Source organism: Suillus discolor, assembly GCF_016758755.1.
Source record: "Suillus discolor strain FC423 chromosome Unknown F5147scaffold_2, whole genome shotgun sequence".
Taxonomy (NCBI): domain Eukaryota; kingdom Fungi; phylum Basidiomycota; class Agaricomycetes; order Boletales; family Suillaceae; genus Suillus; species Suillus discolor.
In genome coordinates, this window is record NW_024541249.1 from 972,114 (window position 1) to 998,640 (window position 26,527).

Here is a 26,527-nt window from a genome sequence, read left to right on the forward strand (position 1 = left end):
CCTAATCGGGTGTTCATGGATTCGCCGTTGCATGCACGCAACCCGTATTCCTGGATCCAGGAAGTCTAGTCATCAATCATCGACCATGAATTTCCTTGACACTTATGGGCTGACTGGGACGGGTACGAACACGCCGCCCGTGAATGCGCTCCCAGAGCAGAGCCTCAACGAAGAGGTTTCTCAGGTCATTGGCCAGCTCGGAAAGTTCTGGGGAGGATTCAGGAAGCAGGCACGTTCACATACGCTCTATGATTGCGATAATTGAAACTCACGCCAGAGATCTAATAGAGCGAAACTGCGTTCGCAACTGCGCGCAAGGATTTCGGCGAGGTGGTCACACAAGCACAGAAGGAGCTTGGCAAACTTGCTATATCAACCGAAACCCCTGCTGATGATGCCCACGCTAATGAAGCTGAGGATACCTTCGACAAAGAGAGCGAGAGCGAGTGTGGCACAGCTCCTGAGACGCCCACTGCAGAATCGCACAGCGCAGAAGGCTCAATTTCGATTTCACAATCATTCTTTGCTCGCCTCCAATCTTCGCTTCCGCCTAATATTGTCTCGAATGTCCAAGCTCAGCTTCCTGAAAGTCTTAAACACCCACAAAGCATCGATCTGTCTCAATTGCGGACGAACGCTAACTACCGAATTTCAGCGCGTCCAGGGGGTGACGCGTGCGCAGGCGGAGGAATATGTCCACAAGAGCGAACATCTGCTGCGGGAAGCTATGAAGGAAGCCAGTGAAGCCCTGCGAGATGCGGTGAAAGTAATTCCACCAGAGGAGGGCGAAGGATACTCAAATCAGGGTCTGGTTTGGGATGGATCTGACGTATGGATGCTACCGATGGAAGGAGGGGATGTGAAGGGCAAGGGCAAGGAGACGGATTCGGGCGTTTCGTCGAGGCGGCAAAGTGAAGATGCTCGTCAGGCTGTTGCGACGCGCGCACAAGCGCTGTTGAAGCAGCTGAAGAGTAATCCTGAGATCATCAAGCTTGATCCCGATGCTGATGCGGGGAGGGAGACGTTCCATGTTTGGGTGTCTGAGGCACAGAGCAAGGATGAACACCCTGGTACTAAATTTTGGTCAGAACGCATCGCAAGGACGCTATCTGATACAAATGATGGCCAAACGCTGGAGGAGACGTTCAATGCACTAGGTACGTTGACTATTATGATTCTCATTGTCGACGCTGCTTATCGTTGCCTCAGTACCTACCATTCTTTCTGACGATGAATTCTGGACACGATACTTCTTCCGCGTATATCAGATCGAACAAGAAGAAATGAGACGCAAGGCTCTTATTCACGGTACATGACTTTTTGTCTTTTGCAACACGACATTTTATTGATTGATACCTTCACAGGAGCACACCAGACCGAAGAAGATTTCAGTTGGGAGGATGACGACGACGAATCCGTTGCTCCTGAATCTAAATCCATCGGAGCTCTCGAGTCGTCGACCCTATCACAACGTACGCTGGCACCGAAAGCGGCAGACACGAGCGACGTCCAATCGCTCCCAAACTCTTCGCAATTCAATACTCCTATGACCATGAGTCCTAGGGAAAGTAGTGAGGACAGTTATGATGTCGTTTCTGGTAACGTCAGTGCTGCGGGAGATGCACAGGAGCATGTACAGAAGGATGAGGACGATGAAGAGGAGAGCGACTGGGAGTGAGATCTTGGTGTTCTTATGTAGTTGTATATAAGTAGTTTGGAAACTTTGGATCAGCCTATAATACCTCGGATGTTGAGTACTATTTATACCAAATTTATACGCTTAACTAAATCAGGCGAACCCTAAAACAGCTCTCCTTGATCTCTCCCCAAACTGAATCTGGGTTTCGCCTTCCACTTGCCGATTCCTCAATTACTGATGCGGAATGAGTTTTATCCATGAAAAGCGTACCAGGTCGCGTCTTCTTTCGCGCAACACCACTATCAACCTCCTTCGCTTCTTCTGGGTCGTTCTTGTCATTTGGTGCGAATTCGGTGTATTTTTTTACAGTTTATCAGATTGCAAGTGGCCAGACAAGGAGTTGAAGGAGGTGAGTTCGTCTAACTGAATAGTCCTGTCCTCGTAATGACACGTGGTCAAGGCTGGGTCAACAGAAAAGCCAACTCGAGTCCTTTTGATTGCTGACCCCCAACTCCCAAACCCGAGGCGTTCAGGGATTTCGTGGCTTGACTATGATGCATCCTCTACTAGATACTTACGCAAAGGCTGGAGCGTCGTCACTCGTCTGCACCCTCACGTAGTCGTATGGCTAGGCGACGTGCTTGCCTCTGGACGCTACGTCACGAATGAAGACGAGTACGTGTCATTATTGCAACCACCCGCTTATATGCGCTGAACGTTTTCGATAGATACAAAGACTACGTAGATGAATTCAAGGGGATATTCGCCACGGACAAATCCGTGCCAAACTATTTTGTTCCAGGGAATAGAGATGTTGGGTGCGTACTTGACTCGTGACGTGGTCATTCGGGAATTTGGTGACCCGGCCTTTGTTTTTCAGTCTCGGAGAATCTTCTGCGTCCTCAAAGAATGCGCGAAAATACTTTACCGAGTACTTTGGTCCTGTGAATCAGGAGATCGATTTGGCTGGCCATAGGCTGATCTTCATCGACGCCCCTGGATTGGTTGATGAAGATTATCGCCGACATGGAAAGGGCAAGCAGTATGAGACTTGGACACCAGCTGTGGGCGGTCCAATCGAGTTCATCGCATCCGTTGCCATCAGGGGTGGGTGCTGTCTTGCATTTCTGGATGTATGTTGCTGATGTCGGGATTATTAGCATCATCTAGCCCCATCATCTTATTCAGCCATATCCCATTGTCACGACCAGCAAGTACATCGTGCGGGCCACTGCGTGAAAAAGGCTCTATACGCGCTAGTGCAGGTCATGGGTATCAGAACATGCTCGGTAAAGAAACCACTAGATTTGTTCTGCACACGCTTCGTCCAGCAGTTGTCTTCAGGTACGTGCATAAAGATACATCAGCCGCTTATTCCCGTGTTTAAATTATATGCCCCTATACAGCGGTGACAATCGAGATTATTGCAACATGACCCACCAACTTTCCGCATCAGATGCCAATGTACTGGCAAAGACCACCGCCCGGGAAGTGACTGTGAAATCATTTTCCCCATCCAAGCACATCCGACGCCCGGGTTTCCAGCTCCTCTCTCTCATCCCACCAGACTCTGCGGTATCGCACCATGGTTCTACGTTCGCAGATACGCATTGCCTTCTGCCCGATACCTTCCGCATATTCAATTCGATATACCTACCAGCTCTCGTACTCACCGCCATCGTGCTCCTATACCTCAACATCTCAACCGGCCGTCATCGTCGCCGTTTCTCTACTCTCTCGCCTGTCTCTGCGAGTAGGAGTAGACCAAGTTCCCCATCGCAAGGCCCAGAATCTGCAATCTGGGCTAACTGGTCCCCGCGGAAGTCGAGTGGTCCGACGAGTCCGGCGGTGGCACTTCCGCCTTCAGTTACAGTGCGTGTCCCTGCAAAAGAGATATTTACATTCGGTGCCTTGTCGCCATCAGCCTCTGGATCACCGCTTGATTCTCCACTCCTGAGTCCTATCCCGCTTTTCCACGCCGGGCACGAGGACGAAATGAACCCCGCACATTATCCTTCCCAGCATCACAGCGACCATGTCTGGCCTTCGGGTGAGGACGTTCACGAAGCGCCATCGTTCATTCCCTCACCGAGCGCACGTCGATCAGAGAGGAAATGGCCATCATGGAGCTGGAGCTTCGTATTCGGAGGGAGGCGGCGACGGATAACGATTGCGCTGCCGACGTGGGGGGAGATGAAAATGTTTTGCGCGTCTGACAGCAGCGACAGTATGTACAGAGGTAAGCGGAGGGGCATGTTGTGGAGGTTGGGAGGCGACAGCATGAGTGTTGCACTGCCTGCTGTTGTTACGTGGGCTTTGATTGGCTGGCTGTTCTTTTGAGACAGTGGTGCTTGCGATTGATGTTAGACTATCTACTTACATGAATTTCGACCCGTATAATGATTGACGTAGTGCACAATGTATCACAGTACTCGGCGCGGACGTTTTGACATGATTATGGTGAATTTTGGACCACGTCAACATTGTCAACATTGTATACTACAAACAGACTGGGTAGCGATGTCGAAATGTTACATCTATGACAAGCGCGCTGGTACACTAATACAACCAAGTCACCATGTAGCCCGCAACTCCTAACACTGTAAATAAAGTAAGCCGTTTGTCGATTCTCAAACGAAACAAGACTTACGATATCCAGTAAACTTTTCAAATGGCGTATGGAAGTACACGCTGGTGGTGGAGATGGCGAAGAACCAGATTGCGATGAGCACAATATTGAACACGACTGCACAAGCATGCGGAAGCGACCATTTCCTCGCGCACAAAGACAGCCTTATCTGGTCCACCAAAAATAGGACAGACATAGTGAGGAGGAAGACGTGGCCTGACACATCATGTCCCTTCCTCAGGCGAGGGACCACCGGCCACCTATCATCCGGCGCCCAAACCGACGACCCAACAAACAAGAACGGGTGCGTCTCTTGTGATACGGCTGTCCGCGTGAGACAGAATTCATACGGGACGGTGAACACGGCACCCGATTGGAGGGTGGCCGTACACTCGCCCCCCGAAGCTGCTGTGAGCCTTTCGAGTAGGGCGGGTCCGAAGAACCAGCTTGTGAACACGAGCCATATGGCTGTTTCTACGCCCCACTTGACTACTCTGTGTACTGTCTGCTTGTGGGGTGGGCTGGTGAGCCAGAGCGTGAGGAAGGCCGCGGAAGTCCAACCCCATGCGCGTTTGATGAAGTATGAGTTTAGGATGTTGGCTTTGTTGGCGAAGTAGTGCGTTGCATGTAGGTGGTGAGGGAGATGTGTGAGGGCGGGATCGGAGGTGTCGAGATAAGTGTCGTATGCGACTGAGTAGAGTGTTCCGAAAAGGAGGATCGCTGTGATTCCCCCGAATGCTGCATAACGCACATCAACTGACATTTCGTGGAATGGTATTACAAGATCTGGGTCTAGTAGGCTGAAGAGGTTAAAAAGATCGTACACAGTGAACGTGGTGACATTGATTTATAACTGCAGCATGCACGTAAGTACTTCGGCTGAAGGGGCCAAAAAAAAAAGCAATGCACGTGCTCAGTGCTCACTAACACTAGTACGCGACGCGTCACCGCAGTATTGTGTTTCAGGAGAACATACCAGAACGGAGTAGAAAAATATTCAAAATGACTACCACGGTCCACTAACACCCCAGGCATTAACCCAACACATGTGCACGAAAGCCAGCAGGAGTCACTGCGAGCTATTGAATTTCAGCATACGATATAACACAAACGTCCAGCCTAGGCTGCCTATAATTGTCCATACAAAGCATAAATGAAACTAATTCACAACCACAAAAATGCAGCTACAATATTTCTACCATCTTGACGCCCATCATGTCATGAACAGCAGTCGTGCTCTTGACTTCTGCGGTGATAATACGATCCGACGCGATTCTCTTGTACTCCAAACCACGCTGCTGCGCAAGTAAAAGTGCTTTAAAAGGTTGTCCAAGGCGAACGATCAGCTTGAAGGCTCGCGAACGGGAGTCCAAGTCATCCTGCTCCTGCTCTTTCACGCTCTGTGCACCGTTTGCAAAGTCGGGCAGCCCGAAATCATGACGATTCCACGGACAGACCAGCAAGAATGCCTGCGAAGTGGGCCGTGTGGGCGAGAATTGAACCAGCTCGTCTCCTGTGACTATTGATAGGTCTCGCAGCCCGTCTGCTTTGACTCTGTATGTGAATGGTGTTCCCTGGTCTTCATCGCGCTTCTTTTTGACTTCTGTGATAGCAAATGTAATGCAAGGCAGATGTAGTCTGGAGTTCGCGAAACGCGGTGCGCTGAGGCTGTCACAAAGGGTATACAGTTTCAAAGCTGACTCCACAGCCACAGTCTTTTGCAGCCTGGAGACATAATTCTGCACCTCCTGTGCAGATAGAGACGGTCGTGTGTGTGGTGGAGTGGTATACGAGGCGATTACAGCTGGGAGACAGCTATTGAACTTGGATGGTTTTCCAACCCAGTCCAGGACAGTAATGTCGCCCGACCGAGCGACAATTTCTTGCAAGAGCCGACAGATCGCGAGTTCCTTCGTCTCGCCGTAGAGTACAGGCAGTTGGACACCAAAAATGCCGAACAATGAGTATGCAATGTCTTCCGGCAGCGTAGTGACACGGAGTGACGCCCATCGAAATTTCTCTCGAGCACCTTTCATCCCGGGATTAAAGGTAACGAGAGCGCGTGCCTTTATGCCTGTTGAACGCTCCAATTCGTTCATGATAGTGGGTGACTTCTTGTGGTTGGGAGAGCGGTCATTGATATATAAGTCCCAATCTTTGTGGTAGAAGAGAATGACGTTAGGAGCCAGGAACTCCTGAACAGTCCATCCTCGTGTGGTCCAAACACTGCTTGCCAGTGCGCCCGACTTTACGGCAGGCGAGACGTCCGACAAATAGACCATCGTAAGAGCTGAGTGGCGATACCAGACGAACATGGAGTTGACTGATCGTTGAACCTCAGCAGTGTTCTTCTGGTCGATACAACATGTATCGCTCCATGCCCAACGATACCCCATGCTACGAGCCTTCTTGCAGAACATTTGCAGCTTCTCTATGCCGGCAACTCCCTTCAACTCGTACACGACCTTGCCTTGGATGTCGTGCAGCATGGGCTCCTCTTTATCCCACCTATGTGATAACATGACCCAACCGAAGTACTTCGCGACCGCCTTCTTGATGGGCTTCGTTTGGAGGGGGATATGCGTCATCGATGAATACAGAAGCTCGCTGTACTCTTTGCTTTGCATGAAGTCATTTCTCTGTGCATCTTCATTGCATAAACGCCCAGTGGACACGTTAAGTAGACGAAGCGGCGCCTTTTCCAGATGAGTATCAATAGCGCCTTTGATAGCTTGCTCTGCTTCAGTATACTGCTGACGCAGCGCTGGAGAAAGAGTTAGTTGAACGAATGGTAGTGCAAGAGTTACTCAAGACTTGCCTCGCATCTGGGAGTCAGGAGCATTTTTGAGGTTCAACTTGGAGAGCATGCTTTCAAATGTCTCGTTTGCTTTCTTGTGTGATTGTTGTGCACCACGAAGTGCTGCATGCCGCAGTTCGGACCCGTGACGAGAAGAAGGACTGAGTTTGATGACCTGCGTTGGAGTAATCAGTACAGTCAACTAAAAACATGATAGATATAATCTGCACCGCGTCGGCGTCAGCAAGGGCCTGCGCATAATGTTTTTGCGCCAAATAGGCCTTACTGCGGCGTTCAAAAAAGGAGTCGTGTGAGGGATCCAGCCTGATCACAGCCGAATAAAGTTCAACAGCCATCTCATAGTCGCTCGCGGCAATGGCCTCATCTGCCTTTGCGACACATCGTGCGATACAGTCTCGCTTGAAGGCTTATCGATATTAAAATGAATCCCGATGTTCAGGTTGTCCGATATAATAACACACTTACTGGAAGACCATTCAAGGCAGCCGCTCTTCATATCGTCATCAATCATGCTCATCATATATTGAAAAGATTTGACTGCTTCGGTCACTCGATCAGCACGGAGGAGTGCGTCGCATCGTCGTTGATTGATAGTTCGCCATAAAGAATCAAAGTCCCAGCCAAAAAGCTGTTCGACGCATATCGTCCATGAGTAAAGCTGTCCTCGACGGCTTTGTAAGGACATACCAGTGTGAATATTTTCCATCTAGGTTCCAAAAGTGTGGCAGGCGGGAACAAACCTGTTATGGTGGCAATACTGGCTGTGAGTTTATCAGCGGCTTTGCTGTACTGCCCATTCTGGAAAGTAATCATTGCAAGCTGTACATGCAGATATGCCTGAGGAGCGTATTTCAGAATAAGAAAATTCATCCGGTCTGACATAAAACCCACATCTACCATGCTGCACCGAAGTGCATCCGAGTGTTGGTCAGTGATGGCAAGACGTTGAACTCGCCGTATTGCTTCATTATGGCGACCGGCATTGAAAATTACAACAGCCTAGACAAAGTCTTAGTACGACAGACAGACTATGAACACAACAATGAGCGTACCTTGATCAACAGTAAAAGATCAATGGTAACTGGATCACGATCAGAAAATGTGATAGCGAGGTCGAAAGCTTCCATCGCATCCCATAGTTGTCCATTGCCGCAGAGGGCGATGCTCTTGGAAATATATCCCCATAACGAGGGCTGGGTGGCAATTGACTGCAACATATCCGTTATGAACAGACTACTAACGGTATGCAGAGGGTTTGACCTTGACTGCGTCTTGAAGCGCATTATCCCATTCAGAACTCCGTGCTCTGACCACTGAACGAATGGCATAAGAATCATATTTGTTGCCATCTGCGTCGATCTCTTGGGTTAGCAGCTTTTCGGCAGTATGCAGGTCACCAGTAACAGATGCATTCCAGACAGTCGGCAAGACTTTGATCTGTATCAAGGAAGTTCACGTTGCATGATAGGGAGACACGTTAAGGGCCTGAAAAGCTCACCTTGATATCATCGTATAATGGGTGTCCATTGATTTCATTGGCTTTGGCGTGGGTCTTGAGTTTTGTCCCATGTTCGGAGTTGGGTGGTGGGTGGTTCAGTGGTTGGGGCCCAGGATGGGGATCATGGTTGTTACTGGGGAGTGGAGGTTTTGGCAGTTGGCATGGACGAGGAACATTGTTGCCACCTTTCCTGGGCGGCGGGCGGTTTGGTAGTTGACGTCTGGGAGGAGGATCATTGGGTCCTGGGTGGTTTGGTGGTTGACGTCCGGGAGAAGGATCACTGGGTCCTGGGTGGTTTGGTGGTTGATGTCTGGGATGGTCGTTGTGTCCTAGGCGATTTGGTGGTTGACGTCCGGACAAGTCGCTGTGTGCTGGGCGATCTGGTAGTTGAGGAAGATCCTTGCGTCCTGGGTGGTTTGGTGGTTGACGTCCGGAAAAATCACTGTGTGCTGGGCGATCTGGTAGTCGAGGAAGATCCTTGCGTCCTGGGTGGTTTGGTGGTTGATGTCTGGGAGGATTGCTGGGTCCTGGGTGGTTTGGTGGTTGAGGAGGATTGTTGGGTCCTGGGCGGTTTGGTGGTTGGCGCCTTGGATGGGGATCATTTTTCTTGCCATCTTTCTTGTGTGGTGGGAGGTTTGGTGGTTGATGCACGGGATGGGGATCATCGTTCCTGCCATCTTTCTTGTGCAATAGGCGGTTTAGTGCGCGTATGGGGTGCCAGTGGGGGTGGTCATTGCCGATATCTTTGTTAGTATGCTGTGGGTGAGTTGGTGCTTGGTGTCTGGGGTTGTTGTTGCCGACATCTTCATTATGCGGGTGATTTAGTGCTCGGTGTCTGGGGTGGGGGTCGTAGTTGCTGTTGACAACTTTGTTACTAGGTTGTGGACGGTTTGGTTGCCAGTGGCGTCCGGAATATGGGTCATCATTGTTGCCATCTTCGCTATCATTCTCTTGCGTCGGCAGCAACTCAGTGGTATGCGCGTTTGAGACGGTCGTGAATATCTGTATGAAGTACTTAGCTCAAGTTGCAATGAGTACACACATTGACAGCAAAAGCTTACATTATGTGATGGTTGTCCATTGGACCTGGAGCCAAAGTTAGAGCCACCGCCAGAGCCCTCATCACTTCTAGAGCGTTCGTCACTCCCTGAGTCTTCGTCACTTCCAGAGCCTTCATCAACAACCTCGTCTCCGCGGACTTCTTCATCAGCATCTTCGTAACGGTCTTGATCAGCGACTTGGTGAGCATATTCGCCATCATAATAATCTTCCCCTCCAGCAGGGTCTTCACTCTCAGAGTCAGTGCGTTCACCCCATCGAGGGTCGTCATCCCTGTCAAGTTCTTCGCCCTCCGGGTCATCGAGGTCTTCGCCCTCCGAGTCATCAGGGTCTTCACTCTCAGAGTCAGGGCGTTCACCCCATTGAGGGATGTCATCCCTGTCGAGGTCTTCGCCCTCCGAGTCATCAGGGTCTTCACTCTCAGAGTTAGGGCGTTCACCCCATTGAGGGATGTCATCCCTGTCGAGGTCTTCACCCTCCGAGTCATCAGGGTCCTCACTCTCATCAGGGCGTTCATCCCTGTCGAGGTCTTCACCCTCCGAGTCATCAGGGTCTTCACTCTCATCAGGGTGTTCATCCCTGTCGAGGTCTTCACCCTCCGAGTCATCAGGGTCTTCACTCTCATCAGGGCGTTCATCCCTGTCGAGGTTTTCACCCTCCGAGTCATCAAGGTCTTCACCCCCATCAGGGTTATCATCCCTGTCGAAGCCTTCGCCCTCTGAGTCATCAAGGTTGTCGTCCCTGTCAAGGTCTTCACCCTCCGAGTCATCAGAGTCCTCACCCTCATCAGGGCGTCCATCCCATTGAGGGTCGTCATCCCTGTCGAGGTCTTCACCCTCCGAGTCATCAGGGTCTTCACTCTCATCAGGGCGTTCATCCCTGTCGAGGTCTTCACCCTCCGAGTCATCAAAGTCTTCACCCCCGTCAGGGTCTTCATTGTAAAGGTATTCGTCGTCGGAATGTTGTTGCATTGTGGATCTTGTGTGTAGTGGGTAGCGCAGATTTTCTCCTTATAACCCTACTCAGGCGCTTATCCGCGATTCCTTCTTTAGCTCTGTAAAACTTGAATCCCACAATAATATTGCTTTTTCATCATCTCTACCCCCTTAACTTGACGTTTTTCTTACCTCGGTATTACCACGCTGCCACAGCTTCCATCAACGCCCCCTCCCTTTGTGAATACCTATTAACCCCTTCATTCTGTGCACCGCCAACCTGCTGAGAAGAAGTAAGAACATATGTTTGGTACAATCACGCACTGCGGTCAATTCTGTGACCATATACTATTTCTTCTGCTCAGTATCTCAGTTCATCTTGCTTTGCCATGGTGACCCAAAGATCCGTTAGGCGTTATAGATGACGGGACACCACCGTGACATAGAGAGGCGGCCAAGGCACGTCACCGGTGTTTGCTGATTTATCTGCTTGTTCATGCGATAACGAACCATATGGTCCATACCTTCAATCAACTGGGCTGGTGCTAAATTATGTCCATGAAGGTGACATGTAGGATCAACACCATAACCGTCATCTGTCACTCGATAACAACACACCTTCAGGATATGTATATGTAGATGATTATACCGTCTCGAGGGTTTGACAAAGAAACATAGCCTGAGCAACTCGTCTAGGAAAAAGAGGCTCAGGGTAGTCTGAAATTGGCCATATGAAAAGGGTGGCCTTATTTCTCCTGATAGATACCAAAGGAGCGATGGTGGCAGTAGTGAGGGCATGTATCATGCGCTGATGGAGGTCACGGTAGTACTGACTGTACATCGGACTCTCAGGCTTGGAGATGTCTGAGAGAGTATGAGGTCCGTGGAGATTGGTGTACTATGATCTACGTTTGGATTGATCACAATCTACCCAAATACAGGCAAAAGAGATATGCAGTACTAACTCGTATGCCGACAGTCTGAGAAATTGATCTTAGTAGGAGACACAGTTCTGCTAATAGTTTATGTAATACGACATTCGTTAGCAATGCAACATCCGAGTCATTTATCATTAAAACTTGTCCTGGCCAAATCCTATTTTCCAGATTACTTCGGAACATCAACTCAACAAAATCAATGATCTGCGTGCTCCCCACACAGTACTGTGGTTGGTTTGGATCGTTTTACGTGCTATGGCAGTGGACGTGTCTCCATCAGTCAACTTCACCACCCTGGAAAGCAATGGATGTCACACATGTTCTCTCGTCAGACCTGACCACGATAATCTTAGCATTATATTCTCGAACACTGAGGATCAGACGCGGCTCTAGTACAAACATCTGCAACACTTGGGCAAAATGTCAGAAGGCCGTTATAGTCAAAAACTCCCGCAGAAGATGAGTACTGTAGACATGATGAGGAGTGGCCAGATGCAGCCTGAGATGTTATTCACAGGTTAGCACACCCATATATTCAGAGACAGTGCACCAAGAGGCAAGCCACCCATGGTAGCAAGCTAACCCAATTGGTTGACCTGGTCAGCGTTCACGAACGTGTTTTACAACAACCCAGACCGCATGAAAAGAGGCAAGGGTCTTGGGCTCGTGACCAGCCTGGCTCATACCGTGACAACGGAGATCTCACATATGCCATAGCGGTGGAAAATTCTTGTAACCCAGATCTGCCCCGTCGGCTGCAATTTAATGTATAGTTCCTTCATCTTCATTTCGTCATTACTCATTCAATTTTATAGCAACCTTCTGAGTTGCTATCTGGAAAGGTGGCCTCTCTATCCATAACCAGGCCTTCGTTGTGGTCATGAAAGAGCCTTGTCGATTCAATTCCGTCGCTTAGGCTGTGTTTCTTAAGTTCATTAATTATAAGTATGTTTGAATCCTGGTTTGTTCATACATTCATTTTGCTTAACTTCTGCGGTGATACTACTATGATCCAATGTGATTATCTTGTACTCCAAACCATGCTGCCCAAGTAAAAGTGCGTTAAAAGGCTGTCCAAGGCGAACGATCAACTTAAAGGCTTGCGAACGGGAGTCCAAGTCATCCTGCTCCTGTTCTTTCACGCTCTGTGCACTGTTTGCAAAGCCGGGCAGCCCGAAATCATGACAACTCCACAGACAGACCAGCAAGAATGCCTGCGGAGTGGGCCGTGTGGGTGAGAATTGAACCAGCTTATCTCCCGTGATTATTGATAGGTCTTGCAACCCGTCTGCCTTCAATCTATGTGTGAATGGTGTTCCCTGGTCTTCATCACGCTTCTGTTTGACCTCTGTGATAGCAGACGTGATGCAAGGCAAATGTAGTCTGGAGTTCGCAAAACGTGGGACACTGACGTTGTCAAAAGAAAAGGACTGCTGACATTGACAATACTGAGGAAAGAGTCTAGAGACAAAGTAGAGTAGGATAAAGACCAACGTGCATGAGAAACGTGAAACATATATACCTCGGCCATACGAAAAGGGTTGCCTCAGGCCTGGTTACATATTTCTCTTGATAAATATCAAAATAGCGACAGTGGTACGGAGAGTATATGTGCTGGTAGAGGTTGGGTGACCCAACTTGGTAGCATCTGGCTATCATCAGTAAAGTCCAATTTTCTCACAGAGGTCACAAACTTGGGGTCTTGCGACAGCGAGTCACAGAGCCTCACAGTTTGCACGGGTTCACAGTATACAGTGATACAGCAGTTCCAGTCCGAATCCACCCACAGATTTCAACATGTATTATGGTTTGTGAAAACTCAGAGTCTCAAACGTGCTACTACTGGCACCACAAACATAGTAGTGTAGTACTATTGATAATTAGTATATACTTGTTACTAGTACCGGTACCGGCGCAAAAGTAGCAACACAATTCAACATGAAGTTCGAGGCTCACTGGCACTACTAGATAGTGACTGAATCAATTGAGAACACAAATTGTATACATGAGGTTTCAACATAGTAAGCTTTGCATACAACACATAGTACTAGGAATAGTAACGATGACAGGACAGCATAACACAACACGATGAAAATATCAACACCCCACAGTATACCCATTTAATCAAGTTGAATTATGGGGCGCCAGCGATGCGAGACACCCGATGTTGTTGCTGTAAAGAAGTTAGAAATCAATATTAGCATAGAGTGCGTATCACACTTACCACACGAACGTGATCCACCACCTTGTTCCTGAGGGATACGACTAGGAGGGACAGACCAACCATGCACGTTGAAAATGATCCTCATAACACCCAGCCCGAGATCTGTATCATCTCAGCAGCTTCTGCTCGAAATTTGAGTAGGCTTGCGAATGCCTTGTTTTCTCGCACTACACAATCTGCGAGTGCCTTCTGAGCCCGGTAAACATCATGCTTGGCTCTCACAAGATTCATCATAATATTTGCCTCATATTCAGTTGAGTCTTGGACAGACTGTATTGAAATGTAAATTGTGCAAGAATGATGGACAACACAGACGACTCACTATATCATTCACAGCTTCAAGAACTTCATATAGGTTGCGTATGCCACTGACATCATGAGTGTCATTATTATCTTCACTGGCGTGTGAGTGAGAACCCGTGTGAGAGCACGAGGCACTTGCTGACAGTGATCGCAAAGCACTAAGATCAAACTTGAGCGGCGAAGATAACATGAAGAAAAGAACAAACTGGCGGAAAATGCCGGACCATATGCATAGTAGTACTATGTACTGCGTGCAGCGGTGACTACTTACACTTTCTCTGTGATCATCTTTCTCCACGAGCATGCCACCAGCTCAGTGTCCATCGTGCGGAAAAGAATTCAAGGATCATAGTTCCGTTGCTCGTCATATGAGCCAACCGCGGTCTGGATGCAATACATGGTTAGAAGAACTAATTCAGCTTAACACCACGCTCCCACCTACTAGTGAAGACCCAGATGTTCCTATGGCAGCGGGTGACATCGACGAATCTTATGATTTCTACCATGAACAAGGCCAAAATTGGGGCAAAGACTGAGGCTGAAGTAACTGACTATTTTCCTGAACCCCCGCTAGCCTTTGAGGAGGGCTACACATTTTTGAGCTTGTTTGATGCCGATGAAAACAGCATCTATCGCAAAACAAACCTGTATTATCCGTTTACCAGCCAGAAGGAATGGGAGATGGCAGCATGGCTTCTGCGTTCAGGCCTGAGCATGGGCAAGATAGATTCTTTCCTGTCACTGGAGATGGTGAGTTTATTATCTTCAGACACATTATAACTGTTTGATTCAGGGAGCATTTAGATCAACGATTTACCTCTATCATTCCACTCAGCCAAAGAGTTGCGAGGTCGGGCTGAAACGCTACCGGGGGGTCCACGTTGGAAGTCACAGGTGATCCGTACATCCCATTCCACGAAGACACCGGTTGTCCTCTACTGGCAGGATCCGCTCGATTGTATCGCTAGTATTTTCAACCATCCCTTATTTCACAACCGTTTGGACCTCACCTCTCGCAAAGTGTATCCCACGGCGCAGAGACTGTCTCGGGTATATACTGAGTGGATGACAGGCGAACATGCTTGGAACATGCAGGTCCGTATTACGTCCCTCTCAAAGTCATCACCTCATTGTTCTCAAAGTCGGCGCTACCTTGTGGTGCAACTCTGCTTGGTATCATTCTATCCTCGGACAAGACCTGTATCACTGCATTGACAGGCGATCGTGTTGCCCATCCGCTACTTATCAGCCTCGCCAATATCCACATGAATACATGATTGAAATCATCCTCGAATGCTTTCCTCCTCACTGCCCTTCTACCAGTCCTGAAATTCGTGCATAAGAAGAAATGGATGAGGGGTGTATTACAGGATTGGCTCGTCCATCAGTGCTTGGATGTCGTACTAGAACCACTGAAGTCGGCTGCTCGACAGGGTGTCATGTTGTCAGATCCGATTGGACGCAGCCATTATTGCTTCACACCACTTGCTAGCTACATCGCCGATACCCTGGAAGCGATGATGCTGGCATGCGTCGGTGGAAAGATGTCTCCAGTGACCATGGCTATGTACAAACAGTTCAGGGATGCCTTTCGACATGAACCCCGGACAAAATCAACAACTCTTGCACAACTGGATGTTGTGCGCTCACGCGCTGATCCACATAACCTCGAAGCATTCTTCTGTGAGTCACAGAAGTTCTGTCTGAATGGCGTCGAGAAACCATTCTGGAGTGACTGGCCATTAGCCAAACCCTCCAATTTCTTTACTCCTGAATCACTGCACCATCTTCACAAGCAGTTTTATGACCATGACACCCAATGGATTACGGTTGCTGTGGGAGATTCCGAGTTAGATTTTCAGTTTTCAGTTTTACAGCCTACTACTGGTTACCGGCATTTTCATGGAGGCATATTGAAGCTAAAACAAGTTACCGGTCGCTGCCATCGAGACATTCAGCGATCAATTATTGCACTCAGCGCGGATGCAATGTCTCCTGGTGTCATGGTTGCCATACGTGCACTCATGCACTTCCGTTATCTTGTGCAGTCACTGCACATCAATGACAACGATCTTGCCCGCATCTCGGCTGCATTGGACGAGTTCCATGCGAACAAGCATGAGATCATCACTGCTGGGGTTTGCCAGGGAAAAGGCAGTACACCCATCAACAACTGGCACATACCTAAGCTTGAGCTAATGCAGAGCATCATTCCTAGCATCTCTAACTCTGGTGTGATAGGACAGTGGTCCGCTGATGCCACCGAACACGCGCACATCACGGAGATCAAAGACCCTGCAAGATCGACCAATAACAATAACTACGATTCGCAGATATGTTGATATCTTGACCGTGCTGACAAGTGTAATAGGTTTGATCTTGCTACCGGTCTTTTGGATGGCAAGTTGAGCATTGAGGATTTGGAGGTTGTCCGAGAAGACCATGATAATGACTTGGATGACGTGGACGTGGACGCAGACATTGTCCTCGTGGAATTTCCATCCAAGACTCGACAACCTGGTCAGCTGCATCCTGTCATGGACTATTTCCAGATCGCAAAAGAACTACTGCACAAGGAAGTGGGATCAATACCCGTCCCATTACGCTCTTTCGTTGTTGGGTGCACTGCCCTCCATATCCTGTATGATCCTTCTATCAGGAGTATCAAAGTCGATGAAGCTGCCACCATGTTCAACTTACCAGACCTTCGACCAGCTCTCACTGATTTTCTTCACCGTGAGGTGACATCTGGATGTTGTGTTCATGCAATTGGTGGTCCGAGAAGAGCTGGACCTAATGCTGAACTTCCATTCGACAAGCTTCAAGTGTGGTTCAAAATTTGTTTACAAGAAACGGACTTTCACCATGCTCACAACATTCACCCAGCTCAGACGTTAAACTGTGCACCACCTAGTGGCCTCTGGACTTTGGGCCATTATGACACGGTCATTATCCAGACCAACGCAGAGCATTCGTGGCCTACTAGTGGTCTCTCAGGTGCGCTCCTCTCTCTCGTTGCGATAGCTATGTACTAAAGAATGAGCTCTCCAGGTCACTGCATAGCCCAAATCAGACTTCTCATATGGCCTATTGGCCAATGTGGCAAGCTATGGCCATGGGAAGATCAGTTCATCGTTTATGTCCAACGATTTGACATTTCTAGCGAATGTGATCCAAATACTCAGCTGCATGTTCTGAAAAGATCGAAGCGCTCTAATGGCACTCAGATGGGGGATATCATTCCGGTGAAGGTACAACAATTCAGATGGTGAGTCTGAACAATGTTGGGTCTTGCAGAACCTAGCTGCTATTCGACCCTAAAGGGTTTCTGGACCAGGCTCAAGGCTCAGAGAAGAGGAAATATGATAGAAACTTGCTGAATACTCAGACTCATAGTAGAACTGGTGAAAAGGTAACTTGATTATGTAAGCTACAAAAGTGCAAACATAACACTAAGGTAAAAACAGTCTCTGTAAGCCCAGCCAGAAATGAATCCCTACACCAGTATCTCAGCTGAGAGCACCTGTCCATCTTGTCCCTAGATTCGGCGCCACTGCGGACATGCGTTTCACTGCCTACAATAGCATGGAACATGCAACAGAGTTTTGGCTAAACCATTTTTGGGACAAAAACACTTTTTTTGCACTGTCAGTTTAATATTTCGCTGAGTTCATACCTGATAAGCAACACTTTCATAGCCTAAAAGCATGAGTACCATGTAGAAGGTAGATGGTAGTACCTGTGATAGTAAAATGGCATCTTTGTTCTCTCTACTAGTAGCGCGCAGCCATGGCCCCACATTTAGAACACGGTAAAACCATAGACTACGGGATGAAGCTCGCATCGCTGATGTCGGCCCCCATTGTCAATGATGTACCAACACTGGACAAACTCACTGCTCTCGAGCTCAATCACTTAATCTTGCATGAATCGCCGTCACAGCAAAATGACAATACTACAGACTTGCCGGAGCTCAGCTATATGCTGTCGCAAATTTTTAAATCGTTCACCTTTGAACTCCCAGACGTGACAGAGCTACAGGTCCCATTACAAAAAATTCGCTATCAGGATGACAGACTTCACAGAAAGTTTGCCACAACAGGCGAAAATAACCTGATTTACCTATATGACAAAGATCAGTGCCAATGGAACTGGCCACTCCCAAAATCACACCATGATCAGGTCAAGCAATGGTTGCTCACCAGTGATGGCAGTCTTGGAGATGGGAAGGAGCAGGACACCATGCCAGCAAGCATGGAGTCTGGAAGTGGACTTGGAGGTAGCCTGCCAGTGAGTGACAGCTTGCCCTTGGAAGAAGAAGAAGAAGAAGAGTCTGCACCATCGCCCCCATTCGAGGGAGTCTTCATGATGTTCTTCAATGTTATACGTTTTGCGCTCGCCCAGAAGGTGCCAAAGATTATCCAGGAAACCAATCCTGTGCCACGCCTATGGAGTGCGGGCAATGCTACACGCCCTGTGAAAGATGAAGAAGTCGCGCAAAAGCCTGACCTTGTGTTGTTGGACGATGTAGAAGCTTGATGGGATACTATCAAGGCGGTTTGTAAGCTGACATCGCAACCATACTCAGCTACTGGGACAATAGGAAATACATTGGATAACAAAGCATACCTTCTCTTTAGACGCCAGCCTTGGAGATGGTTCATTCTATTTATGTCCATAACCAAAGGGTATCGCGAGCTTCGAGTCCATATGTACGACCACTCAGGTGCCGTTGTGACGCCTCCCATCAATATCGACACTCACCCAAATGATTACTTGCACGTCTTTTCATGCCTTGTTTTCGGTAAACTGGAGTGCCTGGGGTATGATCCCTTGATCACCATCTTTATGAAGACACTTCGAGCTGTCCAACTCGAAAATGGATCAACTTTCCTTCGGCCCAGTATAAACAAGTCACCCGCACCAGATATGATGGAAGGTGTCATTGAGGGCACCTCCCACTCTCTCCACCAAACAGAAGACGTCCTTGAAAGCACCCCCCCCCTCCCCCTGCCCCAGATTGATCCCGCGCTCTACCTTCCTCAGCAAGATCTCCCCGATGATCCTCGTCCCATGTGTCAGCTAGATATCCCCAATGATCCTCTTTGTGCTCCCCTTCCTACTAAGCCAATTGGCCGAATCCTGGTCAACGACCACACGTACGACATCCTTGAAATGATATTTTCTAGTCAAGGACTCGTTGGTCATGGTACCATTTGCTATCTGGTGTGGAGGGACAATGAAGAGTATATTATTAAAGATCATTGGGTTCTTGAGAGTAAAGAGGATGTCCTGAATGAGGTCAGCATGCTGCAGGTGATGCAAGACGTCCGTGGTGTCCCACAACTCATTGAACATTGGCTTGTCGAGATCAGGCCTGGGGAGGTCGATGAAACGAAGCTTTATCGCTATAAGCTGTTGAAAAGTATTTGAAATGTTGTCCGTACGCATGTTCATTTGGTGTTGAAGCCTCGTGCACAACCTTTACACATGTTCCGGACGAAAGCAGAGTTACTGGGGGCTATTCGGGATATCATCAAAAGTATGTACATATTCAATACCCTCTGTCTTTAACTGACCCGATTTTTCAGTTCAAAAGATAGCAGTAGAAGAGAAGGGCATTCTTCATCGCAATTGTAGTCTAAATAACTCAATGATTGAGGATGACGGTGAAGGACCGCACGGAACTTTAATTGATTGGGAGTTCGCCGTGTATATTGACCAAGGTCAAAAATATGCTAGAGGCGGGACGGTGAGCTCTACTTTCTTAAGCATGTATTCAAGTATTGACAACAACAATTAGGGCACAATACCTTTCATGTCGCGGTCACTCCTGTTCCAGCTCTCCAAGGCTGTTAGTGGTATTGCAATGCCTGATTGCAGCTTCAAGCATGCCTCAAATTCGCATGCAATTCCAGCTTGTCTCATCATACACCGCTATGAAGATGATCTTGAATCAGTCTTCTATGTCTTCATATGGATCTGTATTGGATACAGGGGTCCCCTCGGCGTTAAGCGTGTGCTTGATAAAAGCCACGATTGGCTACTTCATAAATGGTCCGCCACCGCATTCAAGGACTGCAACAACGAGAAGACTACATTCTTCTACCATCCGCACGCGCACAAGTTCGAGGAGCAATTCCACCCCTATTTCAAAAACCTGGTCCTGCTTGCGGTGGAATGGTACGAGTTGATCAGGAGTAAAGGGCCGTCACATGCAATAACTTTCCAGGAGGTGCTTGATTTGTTGGATAAGCACCTCGCCAAACTTCCGAAGGAGCTTTCTCCTGAGATTCTGTTCACATGGAAGGTTCTCAAGGGACTCCCAACGCCTGAGCTTCCTGTTGCTACTACAGGTCCTGCAGCCAGTGGCGAAAGTTCAAAGCAAAAGCTTACAGACATGACTGGCAGCAATGATGTACTAGTAGACCAACCCGGACTGATCGCAGTTCGGGATGTAACACATGGGGGTCAGATCTGGACGATGGAACCTAATATACCGCAGCCTAAGCACAACAGAACTACTTAATGTAGAATATATATTCTCACTCGTAGACTGTAGTATGTACAAGGCGCGCGATAATTTACAATTTCTTCATTTGGGTTTCATAATGACTATAGTACTATACATTACTAATCCAATTATAGTATGGCCAGCCGACTTGATTCCCACCTCAGGTCTAAACTCTTATTCAAACCAACACACATCTAACGAAGTAACCCGGAACTTGGAGGAGAAAGGACGTATGAAGTACGCAAAGGAAAGTAATTTTCTCACTGCTTATTACTCACCGTCGTACACAAGGACTTTAGCTTGTTTTATTTTCTCCTCCCTCCCGGATCACATCGAGGGACAGAAGGATGCATTCATTATCTCATGTCTGCTCTTGGCAGCCAGGACTTAAAAAGGTGAGTCTTCGTGTATTGCACTTTGGGGCCCAATTCGTGTTCAACAGTCATGCCTGATAGCCCGAAGAAAAAGCGGGCCAAGCGCAAAGCTGTCGAAAATGACCTCAAGGCCCTCAAGCCAAAGAGATCGCGGGCTCAGCATGAGGTACCTTCGGTGATGGCTCCCGACATGGATGACTCTCAACATCCTCGACGTTCAGGACATCCAGGCATGGGGAAGGGAGGCAGGAATGCTCAACTAGAGCGATTAGATGCCATCTTGGATGCTCCAGCACAGGCTAGCCAGCCTAAGGGCTCTAACTCTTTTGATTTGACTGTTCCTGTAAACCCTGTTGCTCCAGAACCGCCCCGCAAGGGTTGCGGAAGTCATTCAAAGGTAGATTTCTTTAATTGTAGGTAACTGCACTAATCATCCAGCAGAAAAAGCAGCCCCCTCCCCCATATCACATCTCAGAGCAACCGATTCCCAATGCCACAACTCCCAATGCTACAACTCCCAACACTACGATTCCAAATGCCAAGATTCCCAGAGCGCAGCCGAAAGCAAAGGTGAGTTTTTGGCATGGCCTATTACTGTTTAATTTGACATTTTACAGGCCATTGTTCCTCCTCATCCTAGCATGGAGACAGTGAAGAGTCAGCCCGCTTTCATACAATGCGAAGATGGCGGACGGTTTGGATTTTCTCCACCCATTGTCCCCCCTGGCACGGAACCTGACCTTCAGGCCTTGAACAACTCATTTGTGGCTGCAGCTAAAGTGAAGCACGTTTTGTCCACTTCCAATGCTTCCCAAAGTCAGCTTCCTGGTATTGTTCCTGATGCTTCTGGCAGTCATCTTATTAGTGGTGAAGATTCATCGCAGACGGCACTCTTGAGGACGACGACTCCAATCACTGCGGCAGGCATCCACTTTTACCAGAGTTTGGACCCTGCCCTCCGGCCGACTGGATCACAAAGTACAGAATCTGAAAGTTCTAACATTAGTGAGGGTGAGAGTTCATCTGACAAAGATAGCGAAGACCAGCAAATCGGTTGGGGGGCGGTCGGTGGGCGTCATAGCACACACCCTGGTAAGTTCTTGCCATTGCCATTTGTGGCCTCACTGACAAGTGCTAGGTTTTTCTGGGGAAGAGCGACCATCCCAACCTCAGGTGGTGTCCGCTCTTCCACCAGATTTTGAATTTCAATATTCGCATGATGAAGATGACCAAGTGGCTGAGAAAAATTTGGCAGTCAACAGCTACTCGAGCGATAGTACAGATGTCAGAAGTATTCCTGAGGTATAAGCCCGGCAGTTAATTGGAGCACGCTAATTTTTCTTTTCTTTTCAAGCCAGATGATGTCTTAAAGTTTTATCATGAGAAGAATGGTCGTCCCCAGATGCCTGATCCTGAACTCTTAGACCTTCTCCGAGTTGCTGAGACAACCACCACCGACTCAAAGGTAAACTTACAGGCAGCTAAAGCTTCAGTAAAGTCCAAGGAGGTTGAGGGGCCTAATGCCACCCAACTGGGCTGGTATGGTCCTCGCTGGAAAAGTTTCCTCGAGAATGCCAAGGGGGAGTGTCGTGCGCAGCAAGCATTGGAAAACCCTTTCCCGAAGCTGGTTGAGGATCTGCTGATATCTATCACGGAATCTCTTTCAGCGTCCCTCATGAGCTGGCTCAAAATGGTGGACAAATCGAACCCGGTATGTTGTCATTTTCTTTGAGATATTATGCTAACTCAGGGCATTTACCAGATGTGTGGCCCGCTCACAAGGCTGACATGGTGAGACTGGTGCGTATCTCTCTCATTATGTGCCTAATTCTTATGTCTTTTCTAGCTGTATGATGATTTGGCAACATGGTGTTCCAACCTCAAAAAGATCGCCATTGCCATCGCACCTTCTGCATACAACCTTGTTCCCCCAGCCACCATCCCCGTTCAAGAGCATGCAGCCTGGATTGAAGAGGCCGCTACAAATTTACTAGAAAATTCCATGTTTCTTCATAACGGAGTGGATGAGTTGGGGAAGACCAGGAACTTTGCTCATCCTGGGCTTCGCGAGGTCACTATACTTTTCCTCTACACTGGATCCTATCGCATTGCTCGTAGGTGGCCCGATATATTTAAGAAGGAGATACCATTGACTTGCTTAGCTCTCGTCTGCACAGTAGTATTTTCCTTGATGTTGGTGTGCTGCTGATGTGCTGACGCTTTTTTTTCAGTTCAATTGCATCTTCAATGGCCTGGTGAAAAACGGAAACAGAAAATCTTTCCCAAAGTTCATTGCCAAGGAGTACGAACCCATTTACAAAACAATGCTTGAGCTTCTCCGAACCGTCATGGAAGACCCTTATCACGGTCCCAGGCTGGTGCAGCAACTTCGTGCATGGGCTGAAGCTGGATGGTGAGTCTTGGGACCCTTTCTACAATGTTCCACACTGACAAATTTCTCAAAGGGAAGAGTCCTGTAAGCTCGACGGCATTGACCCATCAAAGCGTTGACATCTGTGCATCCAGCTTGATTGAGCATTGTAGTTACTGTGCATACTATCATCGTATATCTTTTTTTTCCATTTTTTTCGTCGTTGTTTAGTCATGTTTTGCATCATGTGATTCAATATATTGTTGCCTGTGCCTATTCTTAGACAGAGGTTCAATAAACAGTACAGAAAAGTTGTTTCGGTAACAATCTGTGAGTGTCTGTACAAATACATGCAGATCAAAATGATACTATTGAAGTATGTACTGGTGGGTCTGTGAGTGTGTGTACAGATATTGACAAAGAAAGTGCTGCTGTAGTGAGCTAGGTAGTAGGGACTAAGCTGTATATCTGGAATGCTGTCTAGTTCTGTGTGGGTCTGTCCAAGGTGCGGGAATTTACTGATGATTGTCATCAAGTCCTTTCCACTGAAATCAGAATCTGCGGCAGTCATCTGAGAGAGCATGAGGTCGGCGGTGGTCAGCGTAGTCTGGAGGTCGGCGACATATCTTGTGAATAAGTCATAGCATCCGAATCATGACTGACATAAATATGGTGAGCAACATGCCAAGCACATGTATGAATAGATCACAATCTATCTAGACACAGGTCAAGAAGATATGCAGTAACCTATATGCCAACAGTCTGACAGACTGATGGGTACTTAGCGGCTTTCTCCTCTCTTGACACGCTGAACATCGGAGTCAACACCAGGACCTGAACCGTAAAGCTCAACCACTTATACCTCAGACAGCAGATAGCTCTCAAAAACATATCACGATGACAATGGAAGTTGACGGGTCAGTATTGGCGCCACCACAAATATTTGCCAAGGAAGATTTTGGAATGGGACATGGCTTATCAGGGATCAAATCAATGGGAGGAATTGACATGTGGAGTGACTGCAAACACCACAGGCGAGTTTAACAAGATCCGGAGTTCCATTGGTTGAAGCAGCTTCGATCAATGAAACTGCTTGTGATGCTGCAATGTTGCTGAACGACTGTCTTTGAAGTATGCAACTACTCACTCATGATCTGCACCCAATGATGATCTCGAGTCCACATTTTCCTCGCCAAGTCACAATTGCTGCATACATATCAACCACCACAGTAAGATCTGAGATGTCGTCCTGGCAGATATCATGATCATCAGAGTAGGCAGTAGCCCTGCTCAGTAATGATTTTATTTGGCCATTTCACATATTTCATGCAAGAGATGTCAGTGCTTCAGCGCAGCCAACAAACAAATTTGTAAACGCAGTTGAGTGAAGATCGAAAGAGCCACTGAAAATGCTGAGTCTTGACTGGGACCCCATAGAAAACGACCAAAAAAATCACAGACACATTATAGTACTAGTACATCGTGTGAAGAGAAACTTTGTTTCGTTTTGTGATTGTCCATGTTTGAGCTCTTCCCACCTTACTCGTATGTTGGCCTTGATCCAGGTATCTGAGCTTGTGGCATCTACAAAGACTGTGTCTGTATGAAATCAACATGTCAGATAAAGAATTGGCAGCAGCATGAGCAGCTTACCGTACGTTGGTGGAGGGCCCGCATCCCTAGTCTGAGAACCTGCAGTGGCCCACTACTGGACTTGCCAGACTGCGGTAAGGTTGCAAAGATAAAATGTCGGAGATGCAAGAGCAGCACGCGATAGTAGGGGAGAAGCAGACAAGAATAATAGCTGTGGTCCGAAAGCGGAGAGTGAGAGGGTCACTACTGATGGTCAGGATGCCCAAAGGTCTAATTAGTTTAAATCAGGGGAGACAAGACGACATTCAACATGAGAGATATTCAAAATTCAGGAGCGACGCATGGGGTGAGAGAACAAAGGGAAGGATGGACATGTTACACCTGAACATTGGCATCCGCACTAGCTTCCAAGCCGCGCTTTGTGTATCGCCTCAAGTCCAGAGCTGAACAGCTCATTCCAGTGATAAAACATGTCACCCATCGCAGCTTGGGAAATGTGAGGTCATTCAGATCCAGCGATGCAGGAATATCTTCCTTGGGCTTCATAAACCAAGTGGATGGGTAAGGTGCGGTGGCGGACTGTCGAGCAACTTTGCCTCCAAGATCGCAACACGCCTTGGGTTTGTAGCTATGTAGGTGCTTGCGGTGACGCGTCAAGCTTGCTGGATCGGTAGTGGCAAGTGCACACCCAGGGTAGGGGCACATCTTCGAGCGTTCACGGGTGTGGGTGGGGTTAGTTTACGACCAATTACGGCAGTTTTCATCCTGGGACGAAAAATGCCATTGACATATCTCACGGTCAAGTCTTCATAGTATTACAATGTAGTTTCAAGTGCACACCCAGGGTGGGGGCACGTCTTCGAGCGTTCACAGGTGTGGGTCGTGATGTGCATCTGCACATTGGACTTTTGGAAGGTCTTGTAATTGCAGTCAGGGAATGGACATGTGCATACTGATCAAGATAGCAAATGGGTCAGAAACCATTTGGTACAATAGGGTACGAGTACGTACAGAACCTCCTTGTGTTCATCGTGCATATGCATGTGTCTAGGAAGATCAGCCTTGCGGCTTATGGTCTTGTGGCAGACATGGCAGTCAACGGTTGTCTGTAGAGAAAGTGTCATCAGTACAAGACACATGATGCGAGGTAGGCTGGTAACGTACCATGTTGCGTCCTGCAGCAGGCATCTTGTGATAATGTTTGGGAGGAGAGAAGCGGTTGTTGTAAATGATCTGCGGGGTAAAATTAAACCCCTGAGGTGAATGAATAGCGATTGCGTCGTAGCAAATTCACACATCCTGCATGTTTCTTTTGAAGCACCAGGTGTGCTATGGACATTGAGTACAATTGCTTTTCTGTGGCGCACATATTTGCCTTTAAAGGCAAAAAGCGCAACGTTGCAAAGAGAAAATGTTTGAGACGCGAGAGCAGCACACAATACTAGGGGAAAAGCAGACGAGAATGATAGCAGCGTCGAGGCAGGAATAAGGTCGGGTAGTTGGAGACTGGAAAGGGAGTAAAAAACATGGACATACAAGCACCCACCTGAGGCAGGCGCAAGTAGAACCAGAGCTGCCTCCACCTGAGGCAGAAGTGATCAACTGTGGGTAGAGAGGAGAGATATGGGGCGA

At 48.1% G+C, this 26,527-nt stretch overlaps 9 protein-coding genes across 9 annotated transcripts; 6 read left to right on the forward strand and 3 right to left on the reverse strand.

The window, feature by feature from the left end:
- Nucleotides 1-6: 6 nt before the first annotated feature.
- On the forward strand, nucleotides 7-1,789 carry F5147DRAFT_665460 (uncharacterized protein). Its single transcript, XM_041435111.1, is given in 5 exon segments — nucleotides 7-229; nucleotides 289-589; nucleotides 609-1,157; nucleotides 1,210-1,308; nucleotides 1,365-1,789. 5 exon segments carry the CDS (start codon nucleotides 86-88, stop codon nucleotides 1,676-1,678), a joined length of 1,407 nt encoding a protein of 468 aa, XP_041299629.1. The 5' UTR covers nucleotides 7-85; the 3' UTR covers nucleotides 1,679-1,789.
- Nucleotides 1,790-1,804: 15 nt separating this feature from the next.
- On the forward strand, nucleotides 1,805-4,105 carry F5147DRAFT_665462 (Metallo-dependent phosphatase). Its single transcript, XM_041435112.1, has 6 exons — nucleotides 1,805-2,048; nucleotides 2,100-2,314; nucleotides 2,368-2,457; nucleotides 2,520-2,746; nucleotides 2,800-2,983; nucleotides 3,046-4,105. Exons 1-6 carry the CDS (start codon nucleotides 1,884-1,886, stop codon nucleotides 3,977-3,979), a joined length of 1,815 nt encoding a protein of 604 aa, XP_041299630.1. The 5' UTR covers nucleotides 1,805-1,883; the 3' UTR covers nucleotides 3,980-4,105.
- Nucleotides 4,106-5,153, reverse strand: F5147DRAFT_832445 (Fat storage-inducing transmembrane protein). Its single transcript, XM_041443814.1, has 2 exons — nucleotides 4,290-5,153; nucleotides 4,106-4,239 (listed from the first exon to the last, which is right to left on the reverse strand). The coding sequence occupies exons 1-2, from the start codon at nucleotides 5,029-5,031 to the stop codon at nucleotides 4,199-4,201; spliced, it is 783 nt and encodes a 260-aa protein (XP_041299631.1). The 5' UTR covers nucleotides 5,032-5,153; the 3' UTR covers nucleotides 4,106-4,198.
- A 3,526-nt stretch (nucleotides 5,154-8,679) lies between these two features.
- Nucleotides 8,680-10,742, reverse strand: F5147DRAFT_757070 (uncharacterized protein; the record flags this gene model as incomplete). Its single annotated transcript, XM_041440363.1, has 3 exons — nucleotides 9,646-10,742; nucleotides 8,935-9,586; nucleotides 8,680-8,894 (listed from the first exon to the last, which is right to left on the reverse strand). Exons 1-3 carry the CDS (start codon nucleotides 10,612-10,614, stop codon nucleotides 8,680-8,682), a joined length of 1,836 nt encoding a protein of 611 aa, XP_041299632.1. The 5' UTR covers nucleotides 10,615-10,742.
- Nucleotides 10,743-12,215: 1,473 nt separating this feature from the next.
- Nucleotides 12,216-13,169, reverse strand: F5147DRAFT_122343 (uncharacterized protein). Its single transcript, XM_041428138.1, has 3 exons — nucleotides 13,039-13,169; nucleotides 12,955-12,977; nucleotides 12,216-12,899 (listed from the first exon to the last, which is right to left on the reverse strand). The coding sequence occupies exons 1-3, from the start codon at nucleotides 13,045-13,047 to the stop codon at nucleotides 12,452-12,454; spliced, it is 480 nt and encodes a 159-aa protein (XP_041299633.1). The 5' UTR covers nucleotides 13,048-13,169; the 3' UTR covers nucleotides 12,216-12,451.
- A 1,378-nt stretch (nucleotides 13,170-14,547) lies between these two features.
- F5147DRAFT_795944 (uncharacterized protein) lies at nucleotides 14,548-17,364 on the forward strand (the record flags this gene model as incomplete). Its single annotated transcript, XM_041443163.1, has 7 exons — nucleotides 14,548-14,793; nucleotides 14,848-15,138; nucleotides 15,186-15,216; nucleotides 15,367-16,291; nucleotides 16,415-17,040; nucleotides 17,095-17,294; nucleotides 17,341-17,364. The coding sequence occupies 7 exons, from the start codon at nucleotides 14,548-14,550 to the stop codon at nucleotides 17,362-17,364; spliced, it is 2,343 nt and encodes a 780-aa protein (XP_041299634.1).
- A 468-nt stretch (nucleotides 17,365-17,832) lies between these two features.
- Nucleotides 17,833-18,582, forward strand: F5147DRAFT_767279 (uncharacterized protein; the record flags this gene model as incomplete). Its single annotated transcript, XM_041440862.1, has 1 exon — nucleotides 17,833-18,582. One exon carries the CDS (start codon nucleotides 17,833-17,835, stop codon nucleotides 18,580-18,582), a length of 750 nt encoding a protein of 249 aa, XP_041299635.1.
- Nucleotides 18,583-19,485: 903 nt separating this feature from the next.
- On the forward strand, nucleotides 19,486-20,047 carry F5147DRAFT_523616 (uncharacterized protein; the record flags this gene model as incomplete). The annotated part of the gene is made up of 3 exons (XM_041429952.1): nucleotides 19,486-19,585; nucleotides 19,635-19,795; nucleotides 19,934-20,047. Coding segments are annotated over 3 exons (375 nt in total), but the record flags the coding sequence as incomplete, so codon positions are not given.
- A 954-nt stretch (nucleotides 20,048-21,001) lies between these two features.
- Nucleotides 21,002-23,442, forward strand: F5147DRAFT_647689 (uncharacterized protein; the record flags this gene model as incomplete). The annotated part of the gene is made up of 8 exons (XM_041433223.1): nucleotides 21,002-21,328; nucleotides 21,349-21,501; nucleotides 21,549-22,023; nucleotides 22,070-22,233; nucleotides 22,286-22,642; nucleotides 22,778-23,128; nucleotides 23,163-23,344; nucleotides 23,397-23,442. The coding sequence occupies 8 exons, from the start codon at nucleotides 21,002-21,004 to the stop codon at nucleotides 23,440-23,442; spliced, it is 2,055 nt and encodes a 684-aa protein (XP_041299637.1).
- Nucleotides 23,443-26,527: the final 3,085 nt, after the last annotated feature.

Coding starts and splice junctions, on each gene's coding strand:
- F5147DRAFT_665460 (XM_041435111.1), top strand. CDS start 86: ATGAATTTCCTTGACACTTATGGGCTGACTGGGACGGGTACGAACACG. Junction 1,158..1,209: donor GGAGACGTTCAATGCACTAG/GTACGTTGACTA, acceptor TCGTTGCCTCAG/TACCTACCATTCTTTCTGAC. Junction 1,309..1,364: donor ACGCAAGGCTCTTATTCACG/GTACATGACTTT, acceptor ATACCTTCACAG/GAGCACACCAGACCGAAGAA.
- F5147DRAFT_665462 (XM_041435112.1), top strand. CDS start 1,884: ATGAGTTTTATCCATGAAAAGCGTACCAGGTCGCGTCTTCTTTCGCGC. Junction 2,747..2,799: donor CGCATCCGTTGCCATCAGGG/GTGGGTGCTGTC, acceptor CGGGATTATTAG/CATCATCTAGCCCCATCATC. Junction 2,984..3,045: donor CGTCCAGCAGTTGTCTTCAG/GTACGTGCATAA, acceptor GCCCCTATACAG/CGGTGACAATCGAGATTATT.
- F5147DRAFT_832445 (XM_041443814.1), bottom strand. CDS start 5,031: ATGTCAGTTGATGTGCGTTATGCAGCATTCGGGGGAATCACAGCGATC. Junction 4,240..4,289: donor TGAAAAGTTTACTGGATATC/GTAAGTCTTGTT, acceptor CTTTATTTACAG/TGTTAGGAGTTGCGGGCTAC.
- F5147DRAFT_122343 (XM_041428138.1), bottom strand. Junction 12,900..12,954: donor CTTTCCTCAGTATTGTCAAT/GTCAGCAGTCCT, acceptor TGCGAACTCCAG/ACTACATTTGCCTTGCATCA.